This window comes from Musa acuminata, chromosome BXJ1-3 (assembly GCF_036884655.1).
Source record: "Musa acuminata AAA Group cultivar baxijiao chromosome BXJ1-3, Cavendish_Baxijiao_AAA, whole genome shotgun sequence".
NCBI classification, from domain to species: domain Eukaryota; kingdom Viridiplantae; phylum Streptophyta; class Magnoliopsida; order Zingiberales; family Musaceae; genus Musa; species Musa acuminata.
The window spans coordinates 42,670,337-42,696,071 of record NC_088329.1 but is presented as its reverse complement, the minus strand read 5'-3'; the positions used below and the strand labels follow the sequence as shown (position 1 = coordinate 42,696,071).

The 25,735-nt window shown below is 36.9% G+C and overlaps 3 protein-coding genes across 5 annotated transcripts; all 3 read left to right on the top strand.

Moving 5' to 3' along the window:
* The first annotated feature begins 1,785 nt into the window (after positions 1-1,785).
* On the top strand, positions 1,786-2,697 carry LOC135638984 (SKP1-like protein 1A). Its single transcript, XM_065152633.1, has 2 exons — positions 1,786-2,109; positions 2,524-2,697. Exons 1-2 carry the CDS (start codon positions 1,786-1,788, stop codon positions 2,695-2,697), a joined length of 498 nt encoding a protein of 165 aa, XP_065008705.1.
* A 2,221-nt stretch (positions 2,698-4,918) lies between these two features.
* On the top strand, positions 4,919-12,738 carry LOC103978711 (cell division control protein 2 homolog). Of its 3 annotated transcripts, none has more exons than XM_009394607.3 (10): positions 4,919-5,009; positions 5,326-5,358; positions 5,454-5,638; positions 9,511-9,631; positions 10,712-10,736; positions 10,833-10,885; positions 11,236-11,399; positions 11,501-11,588; positions 11,879-11,932; positions 12,446-12,738. In XM_009394607.3, the coding sequence occupies exons 2-10, from the start codon at positions 5,350-5,352 to the stop codon at positions 12,533-12,535; spliced, it is 789 nt and encodes a 262-aa protein (XP_009392882.2). In that variant the 5' UTR covers positions 4,919-5,009; positions 5,326-5,349; the 3' UTR covers positions 12,536-12,738. The 3 variants fall into 3 exon arrangements, with proteins under 3 accessions (XP_009392882.2, XP_009392880.2, XP_009392881.2); XM_009394606.3 differs by adding an exon at positions 5,152-5,226 and having other exon boundaries at positions 4,926-5,009; positions 10,712-10,885; positions 12,446-12,733; XM_009394605.3 differs by having other exon boundaries at positions 10,712-10,885; positions 12,446-12,732.
* Positions 12,739-13,956: 1,218 nt separating this feature from the next.
* LOC103978712 (ATPase GET3A) lies at positions 13,957-23,976 on the top strand. The gene is made up of 7 exons (XM_009394608.3): positions 13,957-14,367; positions 14,517-14,638; positions 19,493-19,643; positions 21,739-21,849; positions 23,049-23,187; positions 23,302-23,417; positions 23,489-23,976. Exons 1-7 carry the CDS (start codon positions 14,107-14,109, stop codon positions 23,663-23,665), a joined length of 1,077 nt encoding a protein of 358 aa, XP_009392883.1. The 5' UTR covers positions 13,957-14,106; the 3' UTR covers positions 23,666-23,976.
* The last annotated feature ends 1,759 nt before the right edge of the window (positions 23,977-25,735 follow it).

Sequence of the window (25,735 nt, the reverse complement as noted above, 5' to 3'; positions counted from 1 at the left end):
GCTACAATGTGTGTTCTACCTCGAACCAGTGTGTCAGTGCATCTTCCGTATTTTTCATTTTTTTTCTTTTTTATGTCTTTTGTTGTGGTAAATAATGTACGTGTTCTTTTCAATTAGTTGTCTACATCACGTTAAAAAAACAAAGGTCATTGTGTCTGAGATCGATTATTTTTATTATTTGTTTATTTTTTATGTTATTATTATCAGTAGTACGGAGTTACCAGTAACACAAATCGTTGTTACTATCACCTGAGATTTTGGAATATGATTGTAGGACAAGTGGTACATTTATATTGTAACCAGACTCCAACCGAAGCCTATTCTGATCTAAATTAATTTGAGAGCTAATTATATTTTTTTTAATTAATTATCTTTAATATTTGAGTGTTTATATTTTAAAAAATTATATTTTAAAAAATAATTTTGAATATTGATTTATTAGTAAAAACTCTTTACTCAAGCGAGGTGAAAAGTAATAACATGGAATGCGTCTCGTGGTGAAAAAAAATATAATTATGCATATTTCCTAACAAACGTATCCAATATTAAAATTATTTCATAGGTTTTTTCTTATTTTATTATGATAATAAATAATTCGAAATAAAAAGTTAAATATCTAAGTCCATATATCGTAAATCGTAGTAGCAAGATGATAATGTTGCTATTGGGATACAAGTGAGTGTTGTGGATGAAGAGAGCGATGGTGAGACGTGAGGGGCACTCTATATTTGTATTGATGTCATTGCAATTGTCAAGTGGCCCTTACCTATCGTTGGTCTGCGTTGATATCGACGTAGTTGTCAAAGTGTTGCTCGACATATAGCCAACACCGATGCAAATGCAAAGCAACGAAAGGGTTGCTCGGTAATTGCATTGACGTTAACGCATATATAGAATGACCATCACGTCTCATCATCGCTCTTCTCATCTATAACTGTCATCCATAGTCTCCAACGATGTTGTTATTCATCACCCTCAACTAGAATATTAAAACTATCTTTTTACTCTTTATTTTTATGTTTATGTTAGTAAAATAAATAATATTAAAATAAATAAATCTAGATGTTTCACTTTCTAATCATGGGATATTAATATAATTTTTTAAAATAGAGAAATCGAGATGTTAAATATAACTAACTAGTACGTAATCTATAATTAGCCCGTAATCTGAATACAGACGTGTCAAATAAGGTTGACTTCAATAGGAGGGCTTGCTTTGGAAACAAAATTGAGTTGTGTTACATGTCCCGTTGGATCTAATAGACACAAACATAAACATGCGGAGTAGGATGTTTCTTTTGTTTACTCACATCACTGTTTAGGTAGATTGATTCATACCAATTAGTTTTATGAGATGATGACATCAACTCTTATACACGTAATATTGATTGTATCAGAGGCATCATTCCTACTACGGTGATTAATTGTAGCTAATTATTTTAGTTACTGTTCTTGATCGTTGTCATTCTTTTAACTCTATATTCTCTGACACGTCCTTTCTTCTTGATTCCAGAGAGATATCTATCGGCAAGGAATTAATTGCATTGGTCGCCATCGCGGGTCCCACAATTATGGAACCCGTGGCCCACAGACATAGGCCACTGCGAAGAGTGTTTTCCGCGCTCGGTGCCTCCGTCAAGACAGGAAATTAGCTCATGAAATCATGTAGATCACGAAAAGCCGCTACAAATACTGCGCTCCTCCGTCCTGCCAACTCCATCCTCTCTCTCTCTCGTTCGTTTCACAGCGCGCTCTCGCGATTCTGTCCGCTTGTCATTCTCGGCCATGGCTTCCGGTGACAACGGGAGGAAAATAGTGAAGCTGCAGGGCTCCGACGGCATTCTGTTCAAGGTGGATGAAGGCGTGGCCCGGCAGTACTCGCAGTCGATCGGAAACCTCATCGAGGACGACTGCGCCACCGGCGTCATCCCCATCTACAATGTCACCGGCCGCATCCTCCGCATGCTCCTCGAGTACATGGAAAATCACGCGAACGCCACGAACAACGGCGTCTTCGGTGGTCCTGACCCCGTCCTCGCCCAAAGGCTCAAGAAGCGGGACGCCGAGTTCATCAACGTGGACAACGACACCCTCTTCGACCTCCTCGAGGTAAGGGCAGAAACAAGAACAAAAAGAAGAAAGAAAATAAACCCTTCTTCTTCATCGTTCTTTACCAACTTTCTTTAGTGATGATCGATTCTTTTGGTTGTGTTAATGCTTCTACTTCTCATCGTCTTTCTGATGATGATCGCTTGAAAGAAACATTCAGCTAATCTTATCAACTGACTCAGGTTACAATGACATGGTTCATATCAACAAGCTTCTTAATTTGGTACGTGAAGGATCACGCATGCATCGGCTTAATACCACAATACATGTTAATATCACGTTAATCACCTCACACTGTTTCCCACTACTTGAGTGCTATAATGCCATCATCATTGTGCATTCCATTATGTGCACATAAAGACCTTTGCTTCTGCTGCTGGTCTATTAACTTTGTTCTTCTTCTGGCATCCTCAGGCAGCGGATTATTTCAACGTAAGCAGTATGTTGGAGCTGACCGTCAAAACCATTGCTGGTAAGATGAAAGGCAAAACGCCTGAAGAGATCCGCGACACCTTCGACATTGTTTGTGACTACACACCGGAGGAAGAGCAGGAGGTGCGACGGCAGCACTTCTGGGCGTTTCACTGAAGCTGCTTTGTCACGGATGCAGCAACTTCGTTAGGCTTTTCATGTCCTTTGTAGCTTCTTTGGTAGATCATACAAATGGCTTAATACATCTGAGTGTTGACCGTACGCTGCTACAAGCAGACTTACGATTCCAAATGTCATACTGTGATCAGGACATTTTAAGAGGACTAATCACCTAAAGAGTAATGCAAGTGTGACCTCGAGCTTCTCGCTTTGGCTTCTCTACGAGGGGCCACAGTCGTAACTCAATGTATTAAATGTTAAAAATAATTAAAAATCTATTTCATACTTTATCCTTTTGATCATCAGATAGTTTCATTTAATTTTTTATTTATTATTATTTTACATTTGTTAGATGGAATAGTGAAGAGTTTATTGAAACTAAGTGATAAATCTATGATATTTACATACAAAAGGGATATCTTAGAAATATTAAAAGTTCTCAAAGGAGATTCCAAAGATTATCATTAGTAATCTCTTTATATTATTTACAACTTAATTTTAAAATTTTTAATATTTCTAAGTTATTGTTTTGTAAATATGCATAAATATCATCTTCTTTTTCTACTCTTTATCTTCTACTTTCTTTCTTACTATTCCTCCTAAGACAACATTAGGTGATGCCAGGGACGGAGTGATAATGACAACAAGTAGAGGTAGCAAATTATGTTGCCTTTTAACTATACTTAAGATGAGCATCAAGAGACCGGTGATAAGGTATACTTTAGGCCTAAATCATGTCATAATCGATGTCACGTCATGTCACAAGCAAGTCAGCAAGAGAAGCACCCCCACGCGCCGAGTCAGCAATCGTATCAAGAGGGCCACTCGATATGTCCCATCTCGGTAAGCTCGGGACGACGACTGCACAAAGATACCATCTCAGCCCTCGAGGATCGGCTACCATGCCAAACCCGCATACGACCGACCCTCGTACGACGACCGTCCCGGTAAGCCCGTGGTCGGCATCCGACCAAAAGAAAAAAAGAAGAAGGCAAAAAGCAGAATCCCACACTGACTTACTTATCAAGGGGCCACAGTCGGTTACCACTCGACAGGACCTTCTGTACAGGAAAATGACAACGTCTGAGGCGAGACCATCTCGATCGATAGAGGTGTCCTTCTTCTCGACGCGTCAATCAGCATCCCGACGAAGAGACATTAATCAATATTACGATGCCAACACACTGATTGGAGGGTCCGATCGACTCTGACATCTAGCTCAGCCGACCGAAGACTCCGGACATCGTCCCGTGGATTAGGCCATGCTGACTTATCAGTCATGACGCATCAGTTCATCGCATCGATAAATAAAGAGACATTAAAGGAGGAAACGAACAATATCCACAACAAGCAAAGTCAATTACGATAACATTGATAGGGAGCATGTGTTTGTGGAGGGAAAAAAATAATAAAAGAGTCATAGCTAATAAATTATTATTTTATTAATTTTTATGGGTTATCAACATTAAGGTGATTATCAATAATAAAAAGGGGTTGTGAATAGTAAACTTCTATATTTCTATTCACAATCACATTTTTGTTATTTACTATCTCATTTTAAAAACTTTTAATAATATCCCTCCATAAATGAATATATATATAATCTTCAATCATATTTTAAAAATATTTAATATTCCTAAGATACTGCTTTACAAGTGGAATAAATGACTTCGTAAGACAATTAAGATTCGGGTCGTAAAAATAAGGATATAATTAGTAATTAAAGGGCTTTCTACTTTCTAATAGAACTATAAGATTCGGACGATTAAAACAAGACGCTATGGAAATAAAAGATATGATTAGTAATTGAGAGTATAAAAGTAATAAAATTATATTTTATTATTTTTTTACAAGATTATCGATAGTATGAAGTTGCCAATAACCAATTTCTCTCACCAGTAAAAAAAGGATTATTGGTGTTACGCACAAATATCACCATGCACCTTGCTCTACGAACTTTTTAGCCCTGGGGCCTACAACAGACCGTTTCACTTGTTAGGTACGACTCCGGTGTCATTTTGGGTAGCTCCAAGAAAGGCTGCCAGGAGACTCGGCTTGACGCCCCAAAACCAATTCATATTCTTAGAAGATACCCTCATCCTACCGTCGCTTAAGTGGATTACATGGGCCCCACTTGCTTCTCCCGCCACGTCACAATGAAGCTCCCCATTTTTTTATCGCGACGATACCCCATAAAAGGTTTCTTCTCCCTTACGCGCGCTCTCCCAGTGCTGACTTCCTCTACCTCTCGGCGACGTTCGCGTCTCCATTGGTCTGGCTCCCCTCACCGCGAAACCCTAGCTCTTGAGGTCGGTTGACCACGTCCTCCCTCCATGTCTGATCTCGTTCTCGCATTCTCTCTCGCTGCTTCTTTTTCGATGCCTCTTTGTCGTCGTTAGCTTGGTCGTTTGCATTGGCGTGGAAAATCATGCGTTTCGATTCCTCGCTTAGGGTTCTTAATCGGCCGGATTAAGTTTCTGTTGCGCCCTCTCCGCCGTTCTGATTGAGACTTCATGATCGAATCGAGTGAGGGCTTCGCGTGCTTGGGTTAATTTTTGTCGTTGGATTTGAAGTTTTTTCACGTCGCTGCTTGATTTGATGGGATAACTGTTCTTGTACCCACAGGCCACGACGTGATTTGCGCTTGACATGGACCAGGTGAGCAAGCACTGACCGGCTTACTGTTTTCTGCATTCTTATTCTCGGTAAGCGAAGGTTTTTGGGTGGTAATGCGGTGCCAATATTGATCTCAGTATGAAAAGGTGGAGAAGATCGGCGAAGGGACATATGGAGTGGTGTATAAGGCTCGGGACCGTCTAACTAATGAGATGATTGCCCTCAAGAAGATTCGGCTTGACCGGGAAGATTTGGGGGTCCCCGGCACCGCCATCCGAGAGGTCTCACTTTTGAAGGAGATGAAGCATGACAACATAGTCAGGTTATGCTCGCCAAAGTGCGAAAATCTTGACTTCTGTCGGTCTGTGTAGCAGACACATCTTCGATTGATCTCTTCATAGATTTAGCATCATGTTTCTTCATTGAATTTAGGAATTTAGTTAATCTAAATATAGTTACTGAGGATAAATCACTATAGTCAGGTTATGCTCTCCTAGTTGAGACAGCAGATGCATCATTGGTTGATCTCTTTGTAGATCTAGTATCACGTCTATTCATTGAATTCACATTTAAGAATTTAGTTAATCTGAATATAGGTAGTGAGATCAAATCATCCTTAGCCAGGTTACGCTGACCAAATTGAGAAAATTCTTAACTTCTGCTGGTCTTATTGAATGAGATATGATTGTTACAAGACTCGAGAAAATGTAATTCTTAGCTTCACAATATATTTTAATCATAAGACTCAATTGATGTCATTGTATGAGATTATGCCAAAACTCAAAACTGGTCACGGGAGTTGCTTAATGAAAGTCTTTCTTGGAATTACCCTTGTTTGTGGCATGTTCATCATGAAATTCGTGCTATAAATTATTGTAATACTTATTCTTCATTGGTGCCAAATCTTGTTAAATATCTGCTTTCTGTTATTGGCAGTGCATAGTGGGAAATATTCCTTAGTGGTTTAGCCATATCATTGCTTTGTCACTTTTGGCAATGCATTACAATTTTACTGGGTGATCCAAGTTTGCAAATTAATTGTGCTGAATTCCAAGGATTCAGAATGTGAAGTTTATGATATTGATATTTTCCTAGAATTTTCTCGTGTCCACAATCTTTGATATGATTTAGTGAAATATTTATTTGAAAAACCCAAGAAAATTAGAGTATCATGAACTTGCAGTGCAAATCATGTGACATAAGTAGCCCATTTGCAACCTCTCTTTTATCCCAACCCAACATAAAACTATATGCAATGGCTCCATGGCAACAATGAACACGCTGCATGTATCCTAGATTCTTGACCATGCATGGTAGAAATCAGCCCAATTGACAAGTCAACTTGAATGGACTCAGTCAAATTTGTAAACAAGATATAACAAATGTCTATGTAGGTGTCGAAGTCATTCTTGGGGCTGATTTGGGTAACTGTCCCTTTCTTCCCTTTCTTCTCTCCACCAATGTTAGCTGAGCAATAAAAGCACATCCAACTTAGGGAATAGGTTTGTTTGGGTCCTTGGCATGGTCAGCCAAGCCTCCTCCTTGATCAGCTTTGTCAAGGTCATAAATCCTCTCATGATGGTGACAGTGATCCAATGATCATGAATGAATGCATCATGACATACCCAACTCGCATGTTATCCTATGTAGGCAATGCTGCAAAATCTTAGGAGAAGTGGCACTTGCACTAGAGTTAGTCATTGCTGAAGAAGAAGACAGTGAACAAGAGCAACAATGTGGTGTCCTATGACTATGGTGACCACCCACAAGATGAACTGCGAATTAGAGGTGCACATCTTCCACAACCAAATCTGTTGCAATGGCCAGCTTTGCACCCTATTGATAGACTCTAGTGGCTGCACCAGTGTCTTCTCTGAAGATGTGTAAATTGAAGTTAGAGATTAAGCCACACTGAATCAAACAAGGTTGCATGGGCGATGAATGAACAACACTGATCTCAGGCGCATGAAAGGTGCTTGGTCACCAATTCAATTGAAGGTTTAGTGAATCAGGTGCAACATGATGTTATCAGAAGATTATGGCTTTATGATAGTGTGGTGGTGGCATCTTAGTGCCATACCTTGATTAGGCATGAGTATTCCCAAACTTAGTGACAAGATACCATATAATGAAAGCAATCAATGGCAGGCATAATAGCAAGAAGACTTGAGCAGATTTGCGATAAACTTTGGTACCAGATTAATTCAGATAAGAGCTAAGATTTGGGAGTAACAGATTTTGACTTATAGTTGAGTCGGAATTGGTTAGCATTTTTTTAAGGATTTTTGGTGAATTTATGTCTTAACTTTGATTTGTAATACATATATCATCCCACATTAGGCATACTTGGAACTTTCTCTTTGCTCTGATTGCTGAGTACTGAAGAAATCTTGCAAACTTTTGTATTAGATAAGTGACTCATGTAGAAAATTTAATGTTATAGTTATTTAAAAAAAAGAAAACTTTTTTCCTGCCTTGCCTATTTTTTTTTTCCTGTAATTCATATGTTCTCTTTTCTTTATTCATCACCTTTACAAGATATTTATAACTATAAACCAACAAGATTAGGAAAAAAATTGTTTCACCATTGATAATCCTTGTCCACTAAGATTTACCATTTGTCTTCTTTTTGTAAATACTGGCAACAAAAGTAGTAACTTATCACAAGGTCTAAGCTTTTGGATCTTGAAACTTGTGGCAGACACAAATGAAATAGAAACTCACTGAAAGCTCTTCTCTGAGATCATATTCTGTGGCTGCTAAAACATAAACATCTTTCCTCGTACAAGCCTGCAGAACAAATAAATTAAATATTCGTCAGCAAATCTATATAGTTGCAGTTGAAGACAAAGAAGCATGCTGTCCCATAGAGTTTGCAATCTTTTCTCACATTTGGGTATTCCTCAGCTTGATCAGAGCACCTCTTCACACTTTTCGTGCATCATATGGTTTTATTGTATGTTCAGACAGTTCTCTATAACACCAATTCACTTAGTTATTAGTTTCTTGGAAATCTTCTTCTCCACCTCAAGTTGGAGTCCTGTATGATCATATATTATCATCTCAATCATTTTAGCTGTTAAGAAAACCCAACTAATGATGTGATTGTGATTTCAATTGTGCTAGTTTAACAATGTTAAGTTGAAGAATGCTTTAGATTATATCTGGTGCACAAAATTATTAATGTGGACATCTAAAATTCATGAAACAGATATTAATCTCTAATTCTCTAATTTTAAGTGACTGCATAGTTTTAAAACAGCAATAATATTTGAAGATGTGAAATTAGAAGTTACTGCTCTGGTCGTTGCAGCATCAGTAGATATGATAGTGAATTGTTGGATGAACCTTATCTGTATGAAACTAACCTGTTCATACTCTATTTTGAGCTGCTTCAGCAAGTAACTTTACAATCTTTACTTCTGGATTTGTTATATTAGACACTCTTTACCTGGAGATCAATATATGAGGCAAGATTTCTTGTTTAAAATTCAATGCCAAATTCTTTCTGGAGCAAGATATTTTTAAGGTATACTAGGAATCTTGATGTATTTTTTGACATTTAAGCTTTGACTGGAGTGATTATCCTACTTCTAGTGTCTACATTTGTCATCATTTAAAATGATCAAATATTAGTTTTATGAACTATGTGAGTATATTAAGTGTGGGCCCTATGCACACTCCAAGAAATATCTTAGTGAATTTTTAAACTGTCCCTTCTGTTTCTTCCATCCTAGGCTTTCTCAATTGAAATTATATAGAACATCATATTGATACATCTATAGGTCCGTCAGAATTGTGTTTCTACCCTAAAAACGGTCTCTTTGAACAATATCATGTGTTCATGTCACAGCAGTTCAATATGTCTGATGGTGGGCCATGTTACTTCTGGCAATAACAATTAACAATAATATAAATCAGTATGTGAAAATAATAGCTGAACTTCCAATAAGACACTAATATATTAAATATTGGTCTCACCATATACACATTGTTCATGATCCATAAAAGAACTCGACCATGTCATAGTGTTAGGCCTGTGTTATTTCATCTTTCATTCTGGACTGAATGTATATCAGTGATGGCATGAATTCTTGTATTATCCTTTATATGCAACAAAAAACTATTCTTTCTGGGTTATTATTCTGTGACATTACAAGACCATATGAGAATTTAGCTGCTTTCTGATAGCAGGTTGCATGACGTAGTGCACAGTGAGAAAAGTATATACCTTGTTTTTGAGTATATGGACATGGACTTGAAGAAGCACATGGATTCCCATCCAGAATTTTTTAAAGATACATGTTTAATAAAAGTGAGGTCCTTACTCCCTTAATATTCATTTGCAAACTGAGAATAATTCACATGTCTGAGGCTTGCACTAGACAAAAATTCATTGATCTCCATGGGCTGTCATCTAATGCACATTATGTATTTTACATGGTTAAGTATTGTTCATTATTTTATATGAATCATCCTTGAATCACTTATATCTTTTACATTCCACTCTGCTCATAATGCAGATGTGAGAATGAGGCACCATTTACTTTTATTAATCAAGCATAACATCTCTTATAATTTTTGTACACATAGGTATTTGTAAAGACATATTTCTCACTTTTGAATTTTGTTCAGCATTTATCTACCTTATTTTAGAGATCCTGTTTATAGTTTCACTTATTGTCTAGTTTTGTGGCTTCAAGATTGACATTATTTCACCCTTAGCAAACTGTGACCAGGGTTTAAGTTATAGAAAGGGCCTTCCTTTTTAAAACATAAGGTTGATCCTCCACAGATACTGCATTAATGAGACCCTAGTTCATTGGGCTGTCTTTTTTTAATGGGTCTGATTTGCTTTATGTTCAAGAAATTTCTTTCAATTATTTATCTTCAAGATAATGTGTTCAGTTTTATTCATTGACTAATTTAGTACATTCAAGGCTGATATAATGTCTTACGATTCTTTGTTATCTTCCCTATTCATTTGTATTTCTTTGCACTTAGGCTCCTTAGGTTGCAAACCTCTACACCTCAAGTAGCATGTCATTATCTGTCTAATTGTCTTGGCTCAGAAATTATTGCCAAGTAACATCATGTATCACCGGCTGACCTTCAAAAATATCTACATGTTAATCTTCATGTCTTATAAGCTAAATGAGCATTGCCTATCTTGTCTCAAATAGGCTTGAATAATGTCGATAACTTGGAAAATAATTTGTGATCTAAATTATAACTGTTAATCAAATAACTAAGAGGGCAGCTTTAAGATATATCATTCATATTTTGGTTGTTTTATGAGTAGATGTGTTTGATCGAGTACCTAAAAGAAACTTATGTTGTAGCTGTTTCTATATAGAATCTTCAAGGCTGACAAGTGCTGCTTTTCTTTTTGCAGTCATTTCTCTGCCAAATTTTACGTGGTATTGCATACTGCCATTCTCATAGAGTTCTTCACCGTGATTTGAAACCTCAGAACCTACTGATTGAGAAGCGTACTAATACCCTAAAGCTTGCAGACTTTGGGCTAGCAAGGGCATTTGGTATTCCTATCCGAACATTTACACAGGAGGTAGCTTATCTATGTGATAATGTTTCTTTGCTGCAAATTTATGTTCATTAAGATTTTGAGTCTAGACAATACAAAATGCTTTGGTAGCTCAAGTGAAAGTATGGTTAAAACTATGGTATAGATAAGATCTTTCGAAATCATGAGGTTGGAAAATAAGAGTTCAATCACAGGACATTCTTGTTCATTGTAAGAAAAGGTTGATTGCATATACTTTTCTTTTGCTTAAATTGGTAAGCCACCTTTAGATGATTAATTTGCATCTATAATCTTCATTCTTAAATAATGACTCTGCCTATCATTCTATTGATTCATTTGGAGCTGCCGTTAAATTTACATATTTTTAATTTCAGGTTGTGACCTTGTGGTATAGGGCACCAGAAATTCTCCTTGGGTGTCACCAGTACTCTACCCCTATTGATGTGTGGTCAGTAGGTTGTATTTTTGCAGAAATGGTGAACCAAAAACCACTGTTCCCTGGAGAGTCCGAGATTGATCAATTGCGTACAATTTTCAGGTTTGCATGTTATTGTTACTAAGGTCTCAAGATGGCTTTCCTTTCTGCTATTAAAGTACCAATGTCATCCTTCAATTTTACTTTACCTTGCATTTCTGAAGAGTTTTAGGAACTCCAAATGAAGAAACTTGGCCAGGAGTTACTTCATTCCCTGACTTCAAATCTTCTTTTACCATATGGCGTCGTCGGGTATGGAAACTAGAAACTTTCTCTGAACCCTCATGTTTGAGATTGCAAAATTAATAAATGCATGATGGCTCAGAAAATAAACTAAAGACTTGCATCACATCTGCTTTTTTGTATGATCTGAGGCATTCTGTACTTATTTGTGTTGTGCCTTTATGTGTACAAATTAATGAAATATCATGAAACTAAAATGACCATAATAACTTACAAGGACCTAATGGAATATTTCCTGTTCATGAAACTACAATGACCATAATGACTTATAAGGACCTAATGGAATAAATCCTGTTCAGGATCTGGCAACAGTGGTGCCTACGCTTGAACCAGCAGGAATTGATCTTCTCTCGGTAGGTATTGCTTAGCTTTTTCGTATTGCAACATTTTCTTGGCAACTTCCACTTTTCTTGGATACTACTTATAAATTAGTATTAAAGAAAACAATATGCCCTCCGAATGTTAGCTCTGTCAGTGCACATATTTACTGCACACTAACACGACTATTAACATAGCAGTTGTCTCGAGTCCTTGGGCTATACACATACACCACAGTTTTGATATATCATAGTGGTAGGGTAAGAACCTTGAGCTTGTTATATTACAAAAATATTAGCAACTCTATGCCTTCATGTCAACCAGATCGAGCATTTATCTTCTAAGAAATGGTTGATGTTGATGTTGCTGTCTTTACTGCCCACTGATAAATGCCATCATCACAAATGAGAATGTCGGTCATCTGACAGAAGTCAGAGACCTATGCCTGTCGAAATATACACTTCAGATTTTTCTCTTTCCTGTTCACTGGATGTCTGGTCCATTTGTTATGTATACTTCTTCTATGCTAATTCTCTATTGATGCACAGAAAATGCTCTGCTGGGAACCAGGCAAAAGAATCCATGCTCGTGAGGCTCTTCAACACGAGTATCTAAAGGATCTTGGAGCAGTCCCATGACCGGAATTTTCAGCCTATCGTGTATGACGTTCAGAAGCCGAAACCATGAGGTCCAAACTCTCCGCTCTTAATGTGTGAAATGTTGTTTGCTTTGTACAGGGATCGTAGTCTTCATAGAATATGTTTGGATCCAAAGCACAATTTTAACTCGGAGTTTGTGCTTGATTCTATCGAAACACCAACTCTCAAACAGTTTTCAGTTTTCACCAATGTATTGGCCACTGTATCTGATTCGATCTTGCGGGTGGCCAAGCATCCGGTAGTACTGCAAATTATAGAAAATGATGGAAGGCTAGAATACCAATTGAATAGAGTGGAAAAGAAATAACGAAAAAAAAGAGAGTAAGCTATCAATTTTCCACAGTTGACTCTTGAATAAGAATTTTAGACTACTAGGAGTTTCTAAGCTGCCTGTAATTAGTTAATTAGATGGGTTGATTTGGTAATCATAAGAATAGTTCGATTGAGGCTTTATTGTAGTCCAACTGCTATCGATCTAGTGGTATGCGTAATTATGCCCATAACGAATACTCTTTCTATTACAAATACGTTATTTGAGGAGAAACCGAAGAAATGAGAACCCCATCAGAAATTTTATGTGCTGACAATAAGAACTAAAAAAAAAAACATTTTAGATATGATAAAGGGTCGAGATATAGGTCTCGGGCCCTCCTTTAACCGTGTGGGTAGACTCACAAGATATGATTTTTTGTGAGCCTACTGGTCGCATCAATAGTTGGTTGATCAAATAGTTTCTTATCAGATTGGCTTTAGAAGAAGGGTATGAGACCTATAACTCGATCGAGCAAACTCGCTTTCGAGTCATGTACCTTAGTTACGAGCCATTGGCTCCCCTACGGGAGGGAGCATTAATAAGATCATTTAGTTTCATATTGGTTGAAGAGTATGAGAACCAATGGCTCATAAATTCGTCAGGTTTCCCTTACCCTCAGAGGAATTTTTTAGAGTTTACATGTTTTCAAAGGACAAAACCATACAAGTACGCTCATCGTCCAAAACGGATAATTTCTTGTGAGTCTACGGACTACACCAACGGTCGATCGATCAAATGATCCCTTATCAAAATATAAAATAAAGAAAAAAAATAGAAAAAGAAGGTAAAGAACAATTAAGGGTTTTACTAAATAATTCTATTGTCAAAGTTATTAAAGAAACAAAGTCCCTCAAGATCTTCAATTAAGTAGGGGACAGAAAACTTACATGGAAATAATAAATAGTAAAAAGATAGAATTGGGTCTCATAATTTTTATTTTTTTGTTCCTTATAGTCACTGCCAATCTGAATGCCACGTAAACCACCTCTTACAACCGATGTGATATTAGTTTTTATTTTTCTTTTGCTTAATATTATTTTTAAAAACAGCAGCCCTATAAGTGACCTCCGGATAATAATCTAAAGCCAATCTCATCAATCTACTTTAACCCGCATCCTTGATAGTCCTCGCTTTTCGTCTTCCGGTTACACCTACATCAAACGGCAGGGAGAAGCGTCGAATCTGTAGGCACACAGAGGGTGGGGCAGAAAAAGTGAAGGGGTTGGCCGTGGCGGCGATGGCGGCCGAGGTGGAGGTGCTGGAGGGGACGGTGCTGAACATCTTGGAACAGGAGACGTTGAAGTGGGTGTTCGTGGGCGGGAAGGGCGGCGTGGGGAAGACGACCTGCAGCTCCATCCTCTCCATCCTCCTCGCGCAGGTCCGCCAGTCCGTCCTCGTCATCTCCACCGACCCCGCCCACAACCTCAGCGACGCCTTCCAGCAGCGCTTCACCAAGATCCCCACCCTTGTCCACGGCTTCTCCAACCTCTACGCCATGGTATTACCTACTAACCCTTTCTCTGGCGCCGCTATCCGTCGACTCGTCCATGCGATCCGATCCAGTTTTCATTCTCATTCCACGTTCCTTCTTGTTCTTCTGTTCTGGCGATCGTTGATTCCTTGACCATTCTTGTCTGTCGGCTGCAGGAGGTGGATCCGAAGATGGAGGAGGACAATTTATCTGACGAGGGGCTCGAGGGGTTTCTATCGGAGCTGACAAATGCGATCCCTGGAGTTGATGAGGCCATGAGCTTTGCTGAAATGCTAAAGTAAGTTTTCTCTTGTTCCACTTGTGTTCTCTTTACAGGGCGCATATAGAAAAAGCAACTGTATATGTGCAATCGTGTAAATATTGGGCCGGGCGTTCTCGTGCTGATGATTTAACTGATATTTGTGTTCGCTTTGATTGCTACATCAGATAGCAATAGGTTTTTATTCTTCACTACGTATATTACCAGCATGGAGGGTTACCGAGTCCAAGTGCAATGCTTATCAGGCATAAATATGAAAAAGAGTGATCAATTTTAGGCTTTCTATTATGATTTTGTTTCAGACCCTTGGTTGCTTATGACTGAAACGTTTACCCATTGTGGCACAATTTAATAACAAATTCTCAGTGTTCAAAAGTGAATGAATTATATGTTAAACTAGTTAAATGCAATGCAAATAGTCTTTTATGTTTAACTTCTGCTATTGGTTCAACATTTTGAAGCTTTACTTGTTGCCTTAGCGAGCAGTGTGAACAACCAAATATGATGCCAGTGAACAATTTATACATGTAATGTAGCATGTAAAGGAAATCATTCTCATTTCATTAAACATGCTTTGTGTCTGGCTCTGATAATACGAGAGCAAATTATTTCATCAGCATAGGGATATAAGGAAACGTGAGACTTCATTCATTGTTAACATGTTCGAATAACTTCTAGGAGAAAAACTGCATTTTACGTATTAATCTTTTTTAACTGTTTTTTTGTTCTCACTTTAGAACCAATTAATTCTATACGATGGTTGATAAGACCACATGTTCATTCACCAAAAAGGTTTTGAAACTATAATCTTTAGTTTCTTCTAAATATTTGATTAATTTAAATTTTTTTCAGATTAACACTAAGTATATAAAATGTAATTTTAGTTATATTAAAAGAACAATTGTGGGTTTAGTTAAGATGTATGAACAACATGATCCTATAAGTAAAAGTTTTAATTATTTTAGGTTTATTATTTGAGAGGTAGGGGGGATTGATAAATACATCATTTATAGAGTGAAAAAACTGGATAACTATAGTTGAGAGAGGTATCAATAGTTTTATGTAATCTCATGTGCCCTTTAATTAAAAGAATATGACAAGTGTATGGTCAACCATGATTTATGGTATGTTAGTCAATTAAAAAAAATCATATACAAAAAGTCATTTTAGTTGAAACTGACTATGTAAGATTACTAGAAAAGTTAGAATTAGAAATTGTTTTATCCATGAACGATTAGGTGTAGCTCAATAGAGGATGAAATATGGGAATACTAAAATGGTATAGACATGTTCAATTGAGACATATGAAACATGCTATAATTAGAAGAGATGACTTGATTAGGATTAGTAGTTTGAAGAGAGGTCCTGAGAAAACTTTATTAGAAATATTTTATAAGAGATTTTTTAATGCTCTTGAGTCTTGATATAACTGAAAATATCACCTCTACAGACTTTGATGATGAGAAAAGATCAAATGTAGCCAGACCCAATAGTTTGGACACTTTGACTTGTTCTAGTCTTTGTTGATGCTTGAGCTGCTTTGTAAATGACTATTAATGTTCTATAGGCAATTTGAGACAATTATCAGTTGGAGTTTACCCTCAGGACAGGTTAGAGTCACCCTATGTCTAGAATCAATGTCAAACGTTGCTAATTTTTTATTGTTCTCTAAGATTTCCAGAATAAATATTGTTCTCTGTTATATGGGTTCAAGCAAGGGTCTTATCCAAAACTGCAGGCTACTTGCTGTGTTGAATATTCTTCAAGAAAGTTCATTGCCTTTACAGTAATCACAATAAGGTTATTACTCTTGGATTTGGATTTATAACTGTTCTCAGTTTGATGGGTATTCTACAGAATAAGAACCTGCTCTCCTATATGGTAACATCAATTCTTGTCATAACATTAAGTGCAAATAGAAAGTTCATACTGTAATTTCAGTAGAACATACTGTTATGATGTGAACCAACCTTGGACCACTTCATATTAGTTATTTATAATGAATTACTCCGATAATTTCTCTTATGCAGTTCTCATCTTTTATATATTGGTTCTATTTTTTATTTTGAGAAGTTATGTATCCTAAGATATATGAAGATAAAAGAATCTTTAACATGTGATATTGTTTTATTTAAATTTTTTTTGTCAATCTAATTTGACTGATCTGTTGAACCTGATTGTATCGTTTCTCTATCGTCACCATGCCAATGCCAATCTTGTGAACTATGCTTTAGATCAACTATTTGTCCGTAATGATTGGTGATAATCAAGTGAAGCAACTGGAGGATTTTTTTGCAGCAAATGCCTGGTCTCCTTGGAGATTGAAAGAGTCATCTACATCTTGGATGGTGGACGAGAAATTGGATATAGATTTGTTGGAAATTGGGTGACAACTATTATTTAGCAATGAAAAAGCCAAGAAACTTTCTAGATATGCACTGTAAAAGATGCACATCATGATGACTTCCAACATGTGAAGTGAAAAGAAAGATGAGGAAGCTGAGAAAGTGATTTGGGAGTGTTGATTGTTACAAGGATCTTGTAAAACGATTTCAATGCTCCATTTTTGGGACAAGGTGGATTTAGGACAGGAGAATTGTTACAACGTGTCTCACCCAGGGCCTAACTGTCCTTAAGTCAGTTATTTCTACCATCGTTGACATATATGGGATAGAACAACGCGGGGCAGCCTATTACAGCACGTTTCATTCTAAATGCACACTGTTTCAGCAGATTCCAGCTTATGGGGGCCCAGTTCAGTTAATATCCATCCCAATTCAGCCATATGCTTCAATGTAGTTCAGTTCAAGACAATTTGGAGAAGACCAAGATGAACTCAGGGAAAGGCATGCATGCTATACCACTCAAGAGGATAACAAGAGATGAATTTCAACTGTTGTAATTCTTATTTGGCCAGTTAACCATGGTACCAAACCAGTCATGACTTGTATCATGTTGGTTTTGGCTCTTGGCACTTTGAAGGACTGTACCAAGCTATCCTAGGTTGAACCATGTTGAAAACCAAGATCCGCCATACCGTACCGTACCGGAGTTTCGACCCGGGCTCGGTATGGTACGGTACCGGTGTATCGGGCGGTACATCAGGGCGTACCGAGCGGTACACCCTGATGTACCGATAATTTTATATTGTTTTTCATACTGTAGCACTGTAGCGGTACCGGGCGGTCCACGTACCGGAAACCTGTCGGACCGGTACGTACCGCCCGGTACGGGCGGTACACTTCGGTATGGCAGACCTTGTTGAAAACAACCGATATTTGGGCTTTTTCAGAATCAAGAATGTTAATGTAGGGCCAAATAGGCATTGGCTATGCTGATGCAGACGAGATAGAGTATTAGGTTGGGCCATATCGTGACATACACTAAGAATATCATGGCAGACAACTCCTTTGGCTGAAATAACTGAGGTAAGTTACCATTAGAACAACAGGATCAGCATGGAGTTAAAATTTGTCCTAATAGATTGATTAGGTATTCCCTTAAAACAGAATTGGCAGGAACATGCCTGTATTATGTGCCACTAAGACACATGTAATATGGACTTGAATATACAAAATCAGAGAAGATTTTTCATATTTCATGGTGTGCTGCGAACATTGGTAGAAGCCTTGCTAAATTTGTTGGACTTTTCTTGGGTGAACTACAGAGTGATGAGACTTCACACAATTTTTTTTGACTCTTTTTATTGTCTATAATCAGAAAAAAAAAGGAGAAACACACCCCTAATTCTTACATGGGCTTTCAGAGACTCCATTTTGATATGGTGACTTCTTTTCACTGTTTGATGCTTACTTTATAGTGATTAGGCACTCCTGAAAGCTGCTGTGCTTCTATGCCATGCTAACACATAACTAGGAGATCCCCTCAAACCTTCCTGAATCCTTCCAGCACCACTAACTTTATTTTGACCTGTTAGCATCAGAGTGTTCCTATGTATAAAACTGCATGGAATTTTTACTTTTTCTTGATCTGTTAATGTTGATATGACATAAATCAATTTTTTATTGCAACCCAAAGGTTTCTAAGATCTAATCACATGTTTATTTTAATTATTTGAAATTAGTTAATAAGTTGATCCTAGTTCACTGATTCGATCAGTCATTCTTGATCCAAGGTTCTGGGGAAATTCTAACTCAAATCTTTTTCATGTGAACTTCCAAAAATTCATCCTTTTAAATGTTCTAATCTGTTCTCTGCACCCATGACTTGCCTACTCTTGTTTGCACTGCATCTAGTCATGTGAGTCAATTACAACCCACATCTATAGCCATATAGGGTGGCATCTCATATGTTATTTGTCAAGTTCGTATTCTTGCTTTCAAAAAACTGATTTTTCTGAGTGTTTTTTGTTGCTTTCTTGTTTTGTGATGATCTAATCTGGATATTATTTTCTTAAAAGCGTGATGCCTTATTGCATGTCTGATCTCTTTGCCTATTAGTTACCTTTTTGTTGAGCTCTTTGCTTCTCTGTGCCCTTTTTCTTGATGTCATATATTTATGTGGTTATCACTTTAATAAACTTTAGACCCATGATAATTTTCAGCTAATGATCCCATTTTTCCTGTGTTATAATCTGTTTGATATGTTTGAAAATTGTGGATGCAGTTGTGTACTTATTATTTCTGATTTCTGATGCTTATCATGTTACTATAATGTTTATTTGGAAATATTTTAATACGCTTGAAGCTTTTGTTACTATTTATTTATGATTTCTGAATTCTGATGCTAGTCACCTAAATATAATGGTTATTCTCTCAAGTCTCAGACCGTGCGGAAATCCTAGTTATCTTAAGCTACTTCCTGTATCAAGGAAACAAAGCACTAAAAACCACCTTTTTCTTTATACCACAGATTAGTTCAAACAATGGATTACTCAGTTATAGTGTTCGATACTGCTCCAACTGGTCACACTCTACGATTGTTGCAATTCCCATCAACTTTAGAGAAGGGTTTGGAGAAAGTAATGGCTCTGAAAAACAGATTTGGTGGCATTTTTAGCCAGGTACTTGAACTATGCTCAGTTATTCGTGTAATATTGGCTCTATGGCTCTGTAAGTTGTAAAGGATATATAGCTAATTGATGGTCTAATTTTGCTAAGAGTAGCTTGGTTCCATTTCCTGTTTGTTTTTTAAAGTGTCAAATGTGAATATGATGAGCCAACACATCTTGCTCTATTAGCTTTACTTAGGTCATATATTAACTTTTCCCGATGATTGACATTTTTCTACCTCTCCAATCTTTTACCTACTTCTGAATTTCATGTATATCTAATTAAGTGTCTACCAGCAATATAGTCTTTTACCTACTTAAGTCATTTTTTAGCACATTACAGCAATATTTGGTGTCTGCCAAGATGTAACTTGGTTCTGTAGGTTTATAACCCTGACTTGTCCCTCCTTGGGCCTATGACGGGCAATAGTGGCTATGGGAGATCCTTAATTTGGTTGAGAATGTCAATAATATAGTGGGGTAGTCTCTAATGATGATCAGTTCATTGGCAATCTCTCAGCCATATAAAAATAATCGCTGGAGTAATATTTGATGCATGATCTTTGATATTAACAATTTATTCTAGGTGGGTTTAACGATCAATAAGTACTTTGTAGAGTCTTTTGATACACATGGTAAAATTATTGTTGACAAGGGGACATTATGTAGATTCACTGGATAGGTTGATAGATTCTCAATCATGTAAAAAAGTATCGTTATATTCAAGGTTCGCAATACCGTACCGTACCAGTATTTCGACCTGGGTTCGGTACCGGTACGGTACGGTATATCGAGCGGTACACCTGGGTGTACTGAGTACTGTAGCACTGCTATAGTGATACAGTACTCTCGGACCGGTAACAGTCGGTCCGCGTACCGACAACTTGTCGGACCGGTACGTACCGCCCGTACCGGGCGGTATGGCTCGGTACGGCAGACCCTGGTTATATTTCAATGTCTTAGTCTTCATAGTATGATGACATAGAAAATGGTAGTGCATCATCGATGTCCATATTGGTGGTCATGCAAGTATTTTACTAATCAATGTGAAATTCAAAGTGCAAAGAGAGTACCCCACTGTAATACCAAATGATAAAAGGTCTGACCTTGCTCTAATGCCAAAGTGTAGCTTGTTTTCATTATTATTCAACAACCTACTAAAGTTTGTCATGACTCAGTTGATGACCAATTGTATTTTTATATAGTTTTTTGTTGGTTAGCTACGTTGCGACTGAGAATGACATGTGGTAAGATTGTTAAGGAAAAGTATCTATGGATACAAAAAAATCATGTGAGTGTCTAAAACCATTCCCGCATGTGGGTTTTCTTGAAGGTTTAGATGAGGGTCAGGCCACCTTCATGCTAACCCAATTTAACATGCATGAGGCTTGGATCACTAGTCCTAAGGTTGGCCAAGCATTTGGTGTGGAGTTTGCAGATCATACAGTACAGAATGACCCACAAGTAACACATGTCAAAACTGGCATAGATGGCACTACCCAACCACTTACTCATATAATATTGTATCGTATATAGTACTCATTAGTCATTACATATTATTATCTTGTGCAACTATAAATTTTGTTTTAATATATGGAGTAAAATGTCTCAGATCAAATTGATATTAGAATAGTTTCTAGAATCTCTAGAGCTTCATATAGGAAGTTCAAATTTAAAGATACATACATTGATATAGATTCTTTAAAGTGTCTCCATATAAACATTTATGTTGTACGAAGTTCATGAACAATCGCAATTGTGCTATATCATTCAATTTTTTATCAGTTGATGAATGGGTAAATGAATTAAAATCTCATGGCTTTACATTAAAATTTCAGTAAATGGAATTAAAACTCATTTCATAGGTTTCCAGAACTGGGTTGTTGACATTATCAGACAGATTGCATTTATGTTTCTTACTATGTCAAGAAACGGCTATATTTTTCTATCATGATAAATGTTTTCTATTTTTGAACTTTGAATATTTGCTTGTAATTCTTTGGTAATGTATTCTTTCTTCTCACTAACTTTCTTGCTTAGTATTGATGTCCACACTCTTTCTTCGTACTTCTCACCAACTTACTCTGTTATTAAACACTGATGACAGGCTACTCGTCTTTTTGGTCTTGGTGATGAGTTCAATGAGGATGCAATGCTGGGAAAGTTGGAGGGTATGAAGGATGTGATTGAGCAAGTAAACAAACAATTTAAGGATCCAGTAAGATCACGTACCATCCAGATATCCTACTTGTCTGTTGTGTAGCATCAAGAAAGTTTCTTAAATTGATTCTTAAGTTTAATAATCTTTTTTAGTAAATTAACTGGCCAGTAGCAATTGATGTTTTGTGTTCTATAGAAAAATTTGTTTAACATAGTTCCTGGGGTATCTTCAGTTCATTTATAATGAATAAGATAAGCATGAGTCTATGCATCTATGATCTGATCATTGTCAATTTAAAAGGGAACCTTATATTTTCATCCTTGGTAGATTGGTGTACATGAGTGTATTATTGTACATACTATACATGTTGTTTGAACACATCATAATGTTCTTGATCCATATGTTGTTCTCTAATTATCATACACATTGAATCTTGATATTATTGTGTGTGTTTACATTAGGTGGTTACGCACCATATATGTTCAATGGGGAGCTCATCATGTGGGTGCAGTGCTGATTATGTGGAATTGTAGGATTCCTTCAGAAATACAATTGACAATAAACATCCTTCTGTCTCTGGAATTATTGATGTATCTGTGGACTTTTTTCTTTAATTGGAGGCCTTCTCGTGTTATTTTTATCACCCATAAATTATAGATGGTTGTTTGTTTTTTAGTTAGATGGTGAGCCTTGGTGTCACAGTATGTCTGCTCCTTTGCAATCTAGCTGATCAGATTTTGAGTCATGAAAACATCTGCTCATAGGGGTAAGGCTGCATGTACGCTGTCTGTAGACCTCATATTGGTGGCACTGCACCTCCCTTTTGTTTTGTTTGCTTTTAGTCAAAGTAGAAGCCTCTGTCATGTCTATTAATCTTCAGTCTAATATTTTGAAAGAAAAAAAAAAGGGCCAGCAGGAGTTGTTCATTTTAGACGACGCCAATTTATAGGAGTTCTTTAGCTGAAGTATATAATTGGTAATATTATACAGATGATGTACTGATATACTGTTTAGGTTCATGATTTGGTTGCTTATAATCTAATATAACTGTGACAAGAGTACTCATAAAACTTACTTGTTTCAGTGGTGTGATCATCTATTTTGTTGGTTTTAATGCACTTTATGCCAATTGAAGTGACTAGTGTACTCATAAAACTTGTTTCAGTGGTGTGATCATATATTTTACTGGTTTTAATGCACCATGTGTGAAAATCTACTGATTATTGCCTCCTTGACATTGTAAACTTTTGTGACAGGATTTGACAACATTTGTGTGCGTTTGCATTCCAGAGTTTCTCTCTCTCTATGAAACAGAGAGGTTGGTGCAAGAACTAACAAAGTTTGAGATCGATGCCCATAATATTATTATTAATCAAGTAATTTTTGATGAGGAAGGTGCGTATCTAGACTAAACTGCAAGTTGCATCTTTTGAAGTTGACGCGTGCTAATTTCCACAAGCATATTCTATATCTTATTCTAGTTCAGATCACTCATTTTCATTCTTGTAGCTGTTGAATCCAAATTACTGAAAGCACGAATAAAGATGCAACAAAAATACATTGACCAGTTCTACCTGTTGTACGATGACTTCCATATCACCAAATTGCCATTACTTCCGGAAGAGGTAGAAATTTCTGCTTGATTATTTCAAAGTTGACATCTAAGTACGAGACATCTATGATGTGGGTTTTGTAGGTCTGTGGGGTTGAAGCTCTTAAAAAGCTCTCTCATCACTTTGTTACACCATATAAGCCTTCCCTCACCAGGGGCACTGTGGAGGAAGTGCAACAGAGAATATCTACACTGAGGTTACAGCTCGAGGAAGCTGAATTGGAGCTAGAGAGACTGCAGAAGGGCAAAGAAGAGGCCTGATTGTGCTTCCTAATGAGTCAGTCAGGCTATAGGTGCTTGAATCTCTTTCAAAGATCAACAGAAAATGGTTGACGAGTATTTCCCAAAGCCATTGCAGTCGAGATTATCCCCTACTCGTTACAGGTAAGTTCATCAGACTTGCCTGGAACTTTTCTTGCTCTCATTTCTTGTTTTTGGACTCATGTAATCTCGGCACAAATATATAGTACGATTTTCTATGATAACCTTATTGCAGTTGTTCACAAGTAGTGTCCATTAGAATGTGATGTGATGGTTACAACATATTGATAAGCATATTTTTATTGCTTGAACATGGGATCAACCCATCTTTCCCTCTACTAGTTTTGGTAGTTTCATCTGTATAGTTTGACATTTTTTAGTGATTACGATTGGGTAGTCTTTATTTAGAACATAGTCATATTGCCAATAAATGATGCAGTAGTACGAAGTAATCTACATTTTAGTTTTACTTATTAATGTGTAACCTTAACCCCATTAGAGTGTGTTGTGTGCTATCCTTGTCAACAGCCGTTCCCACGTCGCTTCTAGCCCGTTGTATAATCTACTCTTTAAGTGCTGTTATTTTGTGCTGGACTCTTTATCTCATTGGATTTAATTCAATTTTGTAAACGTTATTTCGTCTCATATTGGGAATCATCAATAGAGTGATGATATCCAATATGCAAGAAAGAAATGAGGATCAATTGGGGTTATGGTTTATCGTAAGTATCGGAAAAAGAAAAATAGCAATGCAAGCGATAAGATTTTCTTGTCGCTTAAAAAATTTATATTAAAATTTTTATAGTTATATTAAAATTTTAATCTTTATATTTAATCTCATTTATCTTGATATCATTGATTTTATCGATGGAAGATATAACATATGATAAACACATGCATGAATGATACAAAAATGATGGATAAAAAGATAATTTTAATGATGCCGTGGATGGTTATTGTGGTGGTGGTGGGTGAGAACAATATGGTGGTTGGTCTTATCGATGTTGATCCAAACATTAACGACAAAAAGAGGAGGCAGAGTAGTGAGACATTTACATTGACACCGAAGGAGGAAGAGGAGGGAGGTTAAGCATCTGCATTAGCATCGTACTATTTTACCTACTTTCTCTTTCGACGATGCGATGGTTGGTAAGAACAAAGAAAAGGTAGAGCAATGCAACGTTAGAGGAGGGAGGTGAGGCATTTGCATCGGTATCACACTGCTCTACCTCCTCTTCCTCTTTCGACGATGTTGTGATCAACAAGAGCGAAAAGGAGATAAGAGTAGTGACACAAAGGAGGCACTGTGATGCTGTATCAAACGATGCGATGGTTGATGAGAATAATGAGGAAGCAGAGTGATGCGGTGCCAACACTGAGGAGGCAGAGTGACATCGCACCGAACAATGCAATGATCGACGAGAACGAAGAGGAGGTAGGGCGGTGCAACATCGACGCAAATGCCTCACCGTTTTGCCTCTTACTTATCGTTGATGTTCAAATCGACATCGACAAAATCGACCATCACATCATTCTTATCGACCACCATCACAACAGCCATCCACAGTTTTATCATCTAGTACCATTGTTTGAAATTATCTTTTTGTACTTATCATTCATATATGTGTCGTCACGTGGTATCTTCCGTTAGTAAAATTGATGATATTATGATAAATAAAATTAAATATTTTATTTTAATAATTATAAAAATATTAATATAAATTTTTTAAGTTAAAAAACCGAGATATTAAGAAGATCATATTATAAAAAATAATATATAATTAGCCCAATAAATATTACAGCTAATATATGTTGGTGGTGACAACCTTCGCAAAGGTGACGCCAAAAGTAGTCACATCTGGCAAAAGATATCTTTTTAGTCGCAAGCGAGCAGTTTGATTGTAAAGTCATATATAGAAGATAAAAAAGATGGTTGTTTGCAACTCTAAGAACCAGCGGAAAATATCATTTAGTATTGCTAGGATGAAGACTGCATAAATAAGCACAACTTTTCAACACATGCTTAAGAGCTTAGAAAAAATGAAATAAGCTTTGGAGAAAATTCGTTGA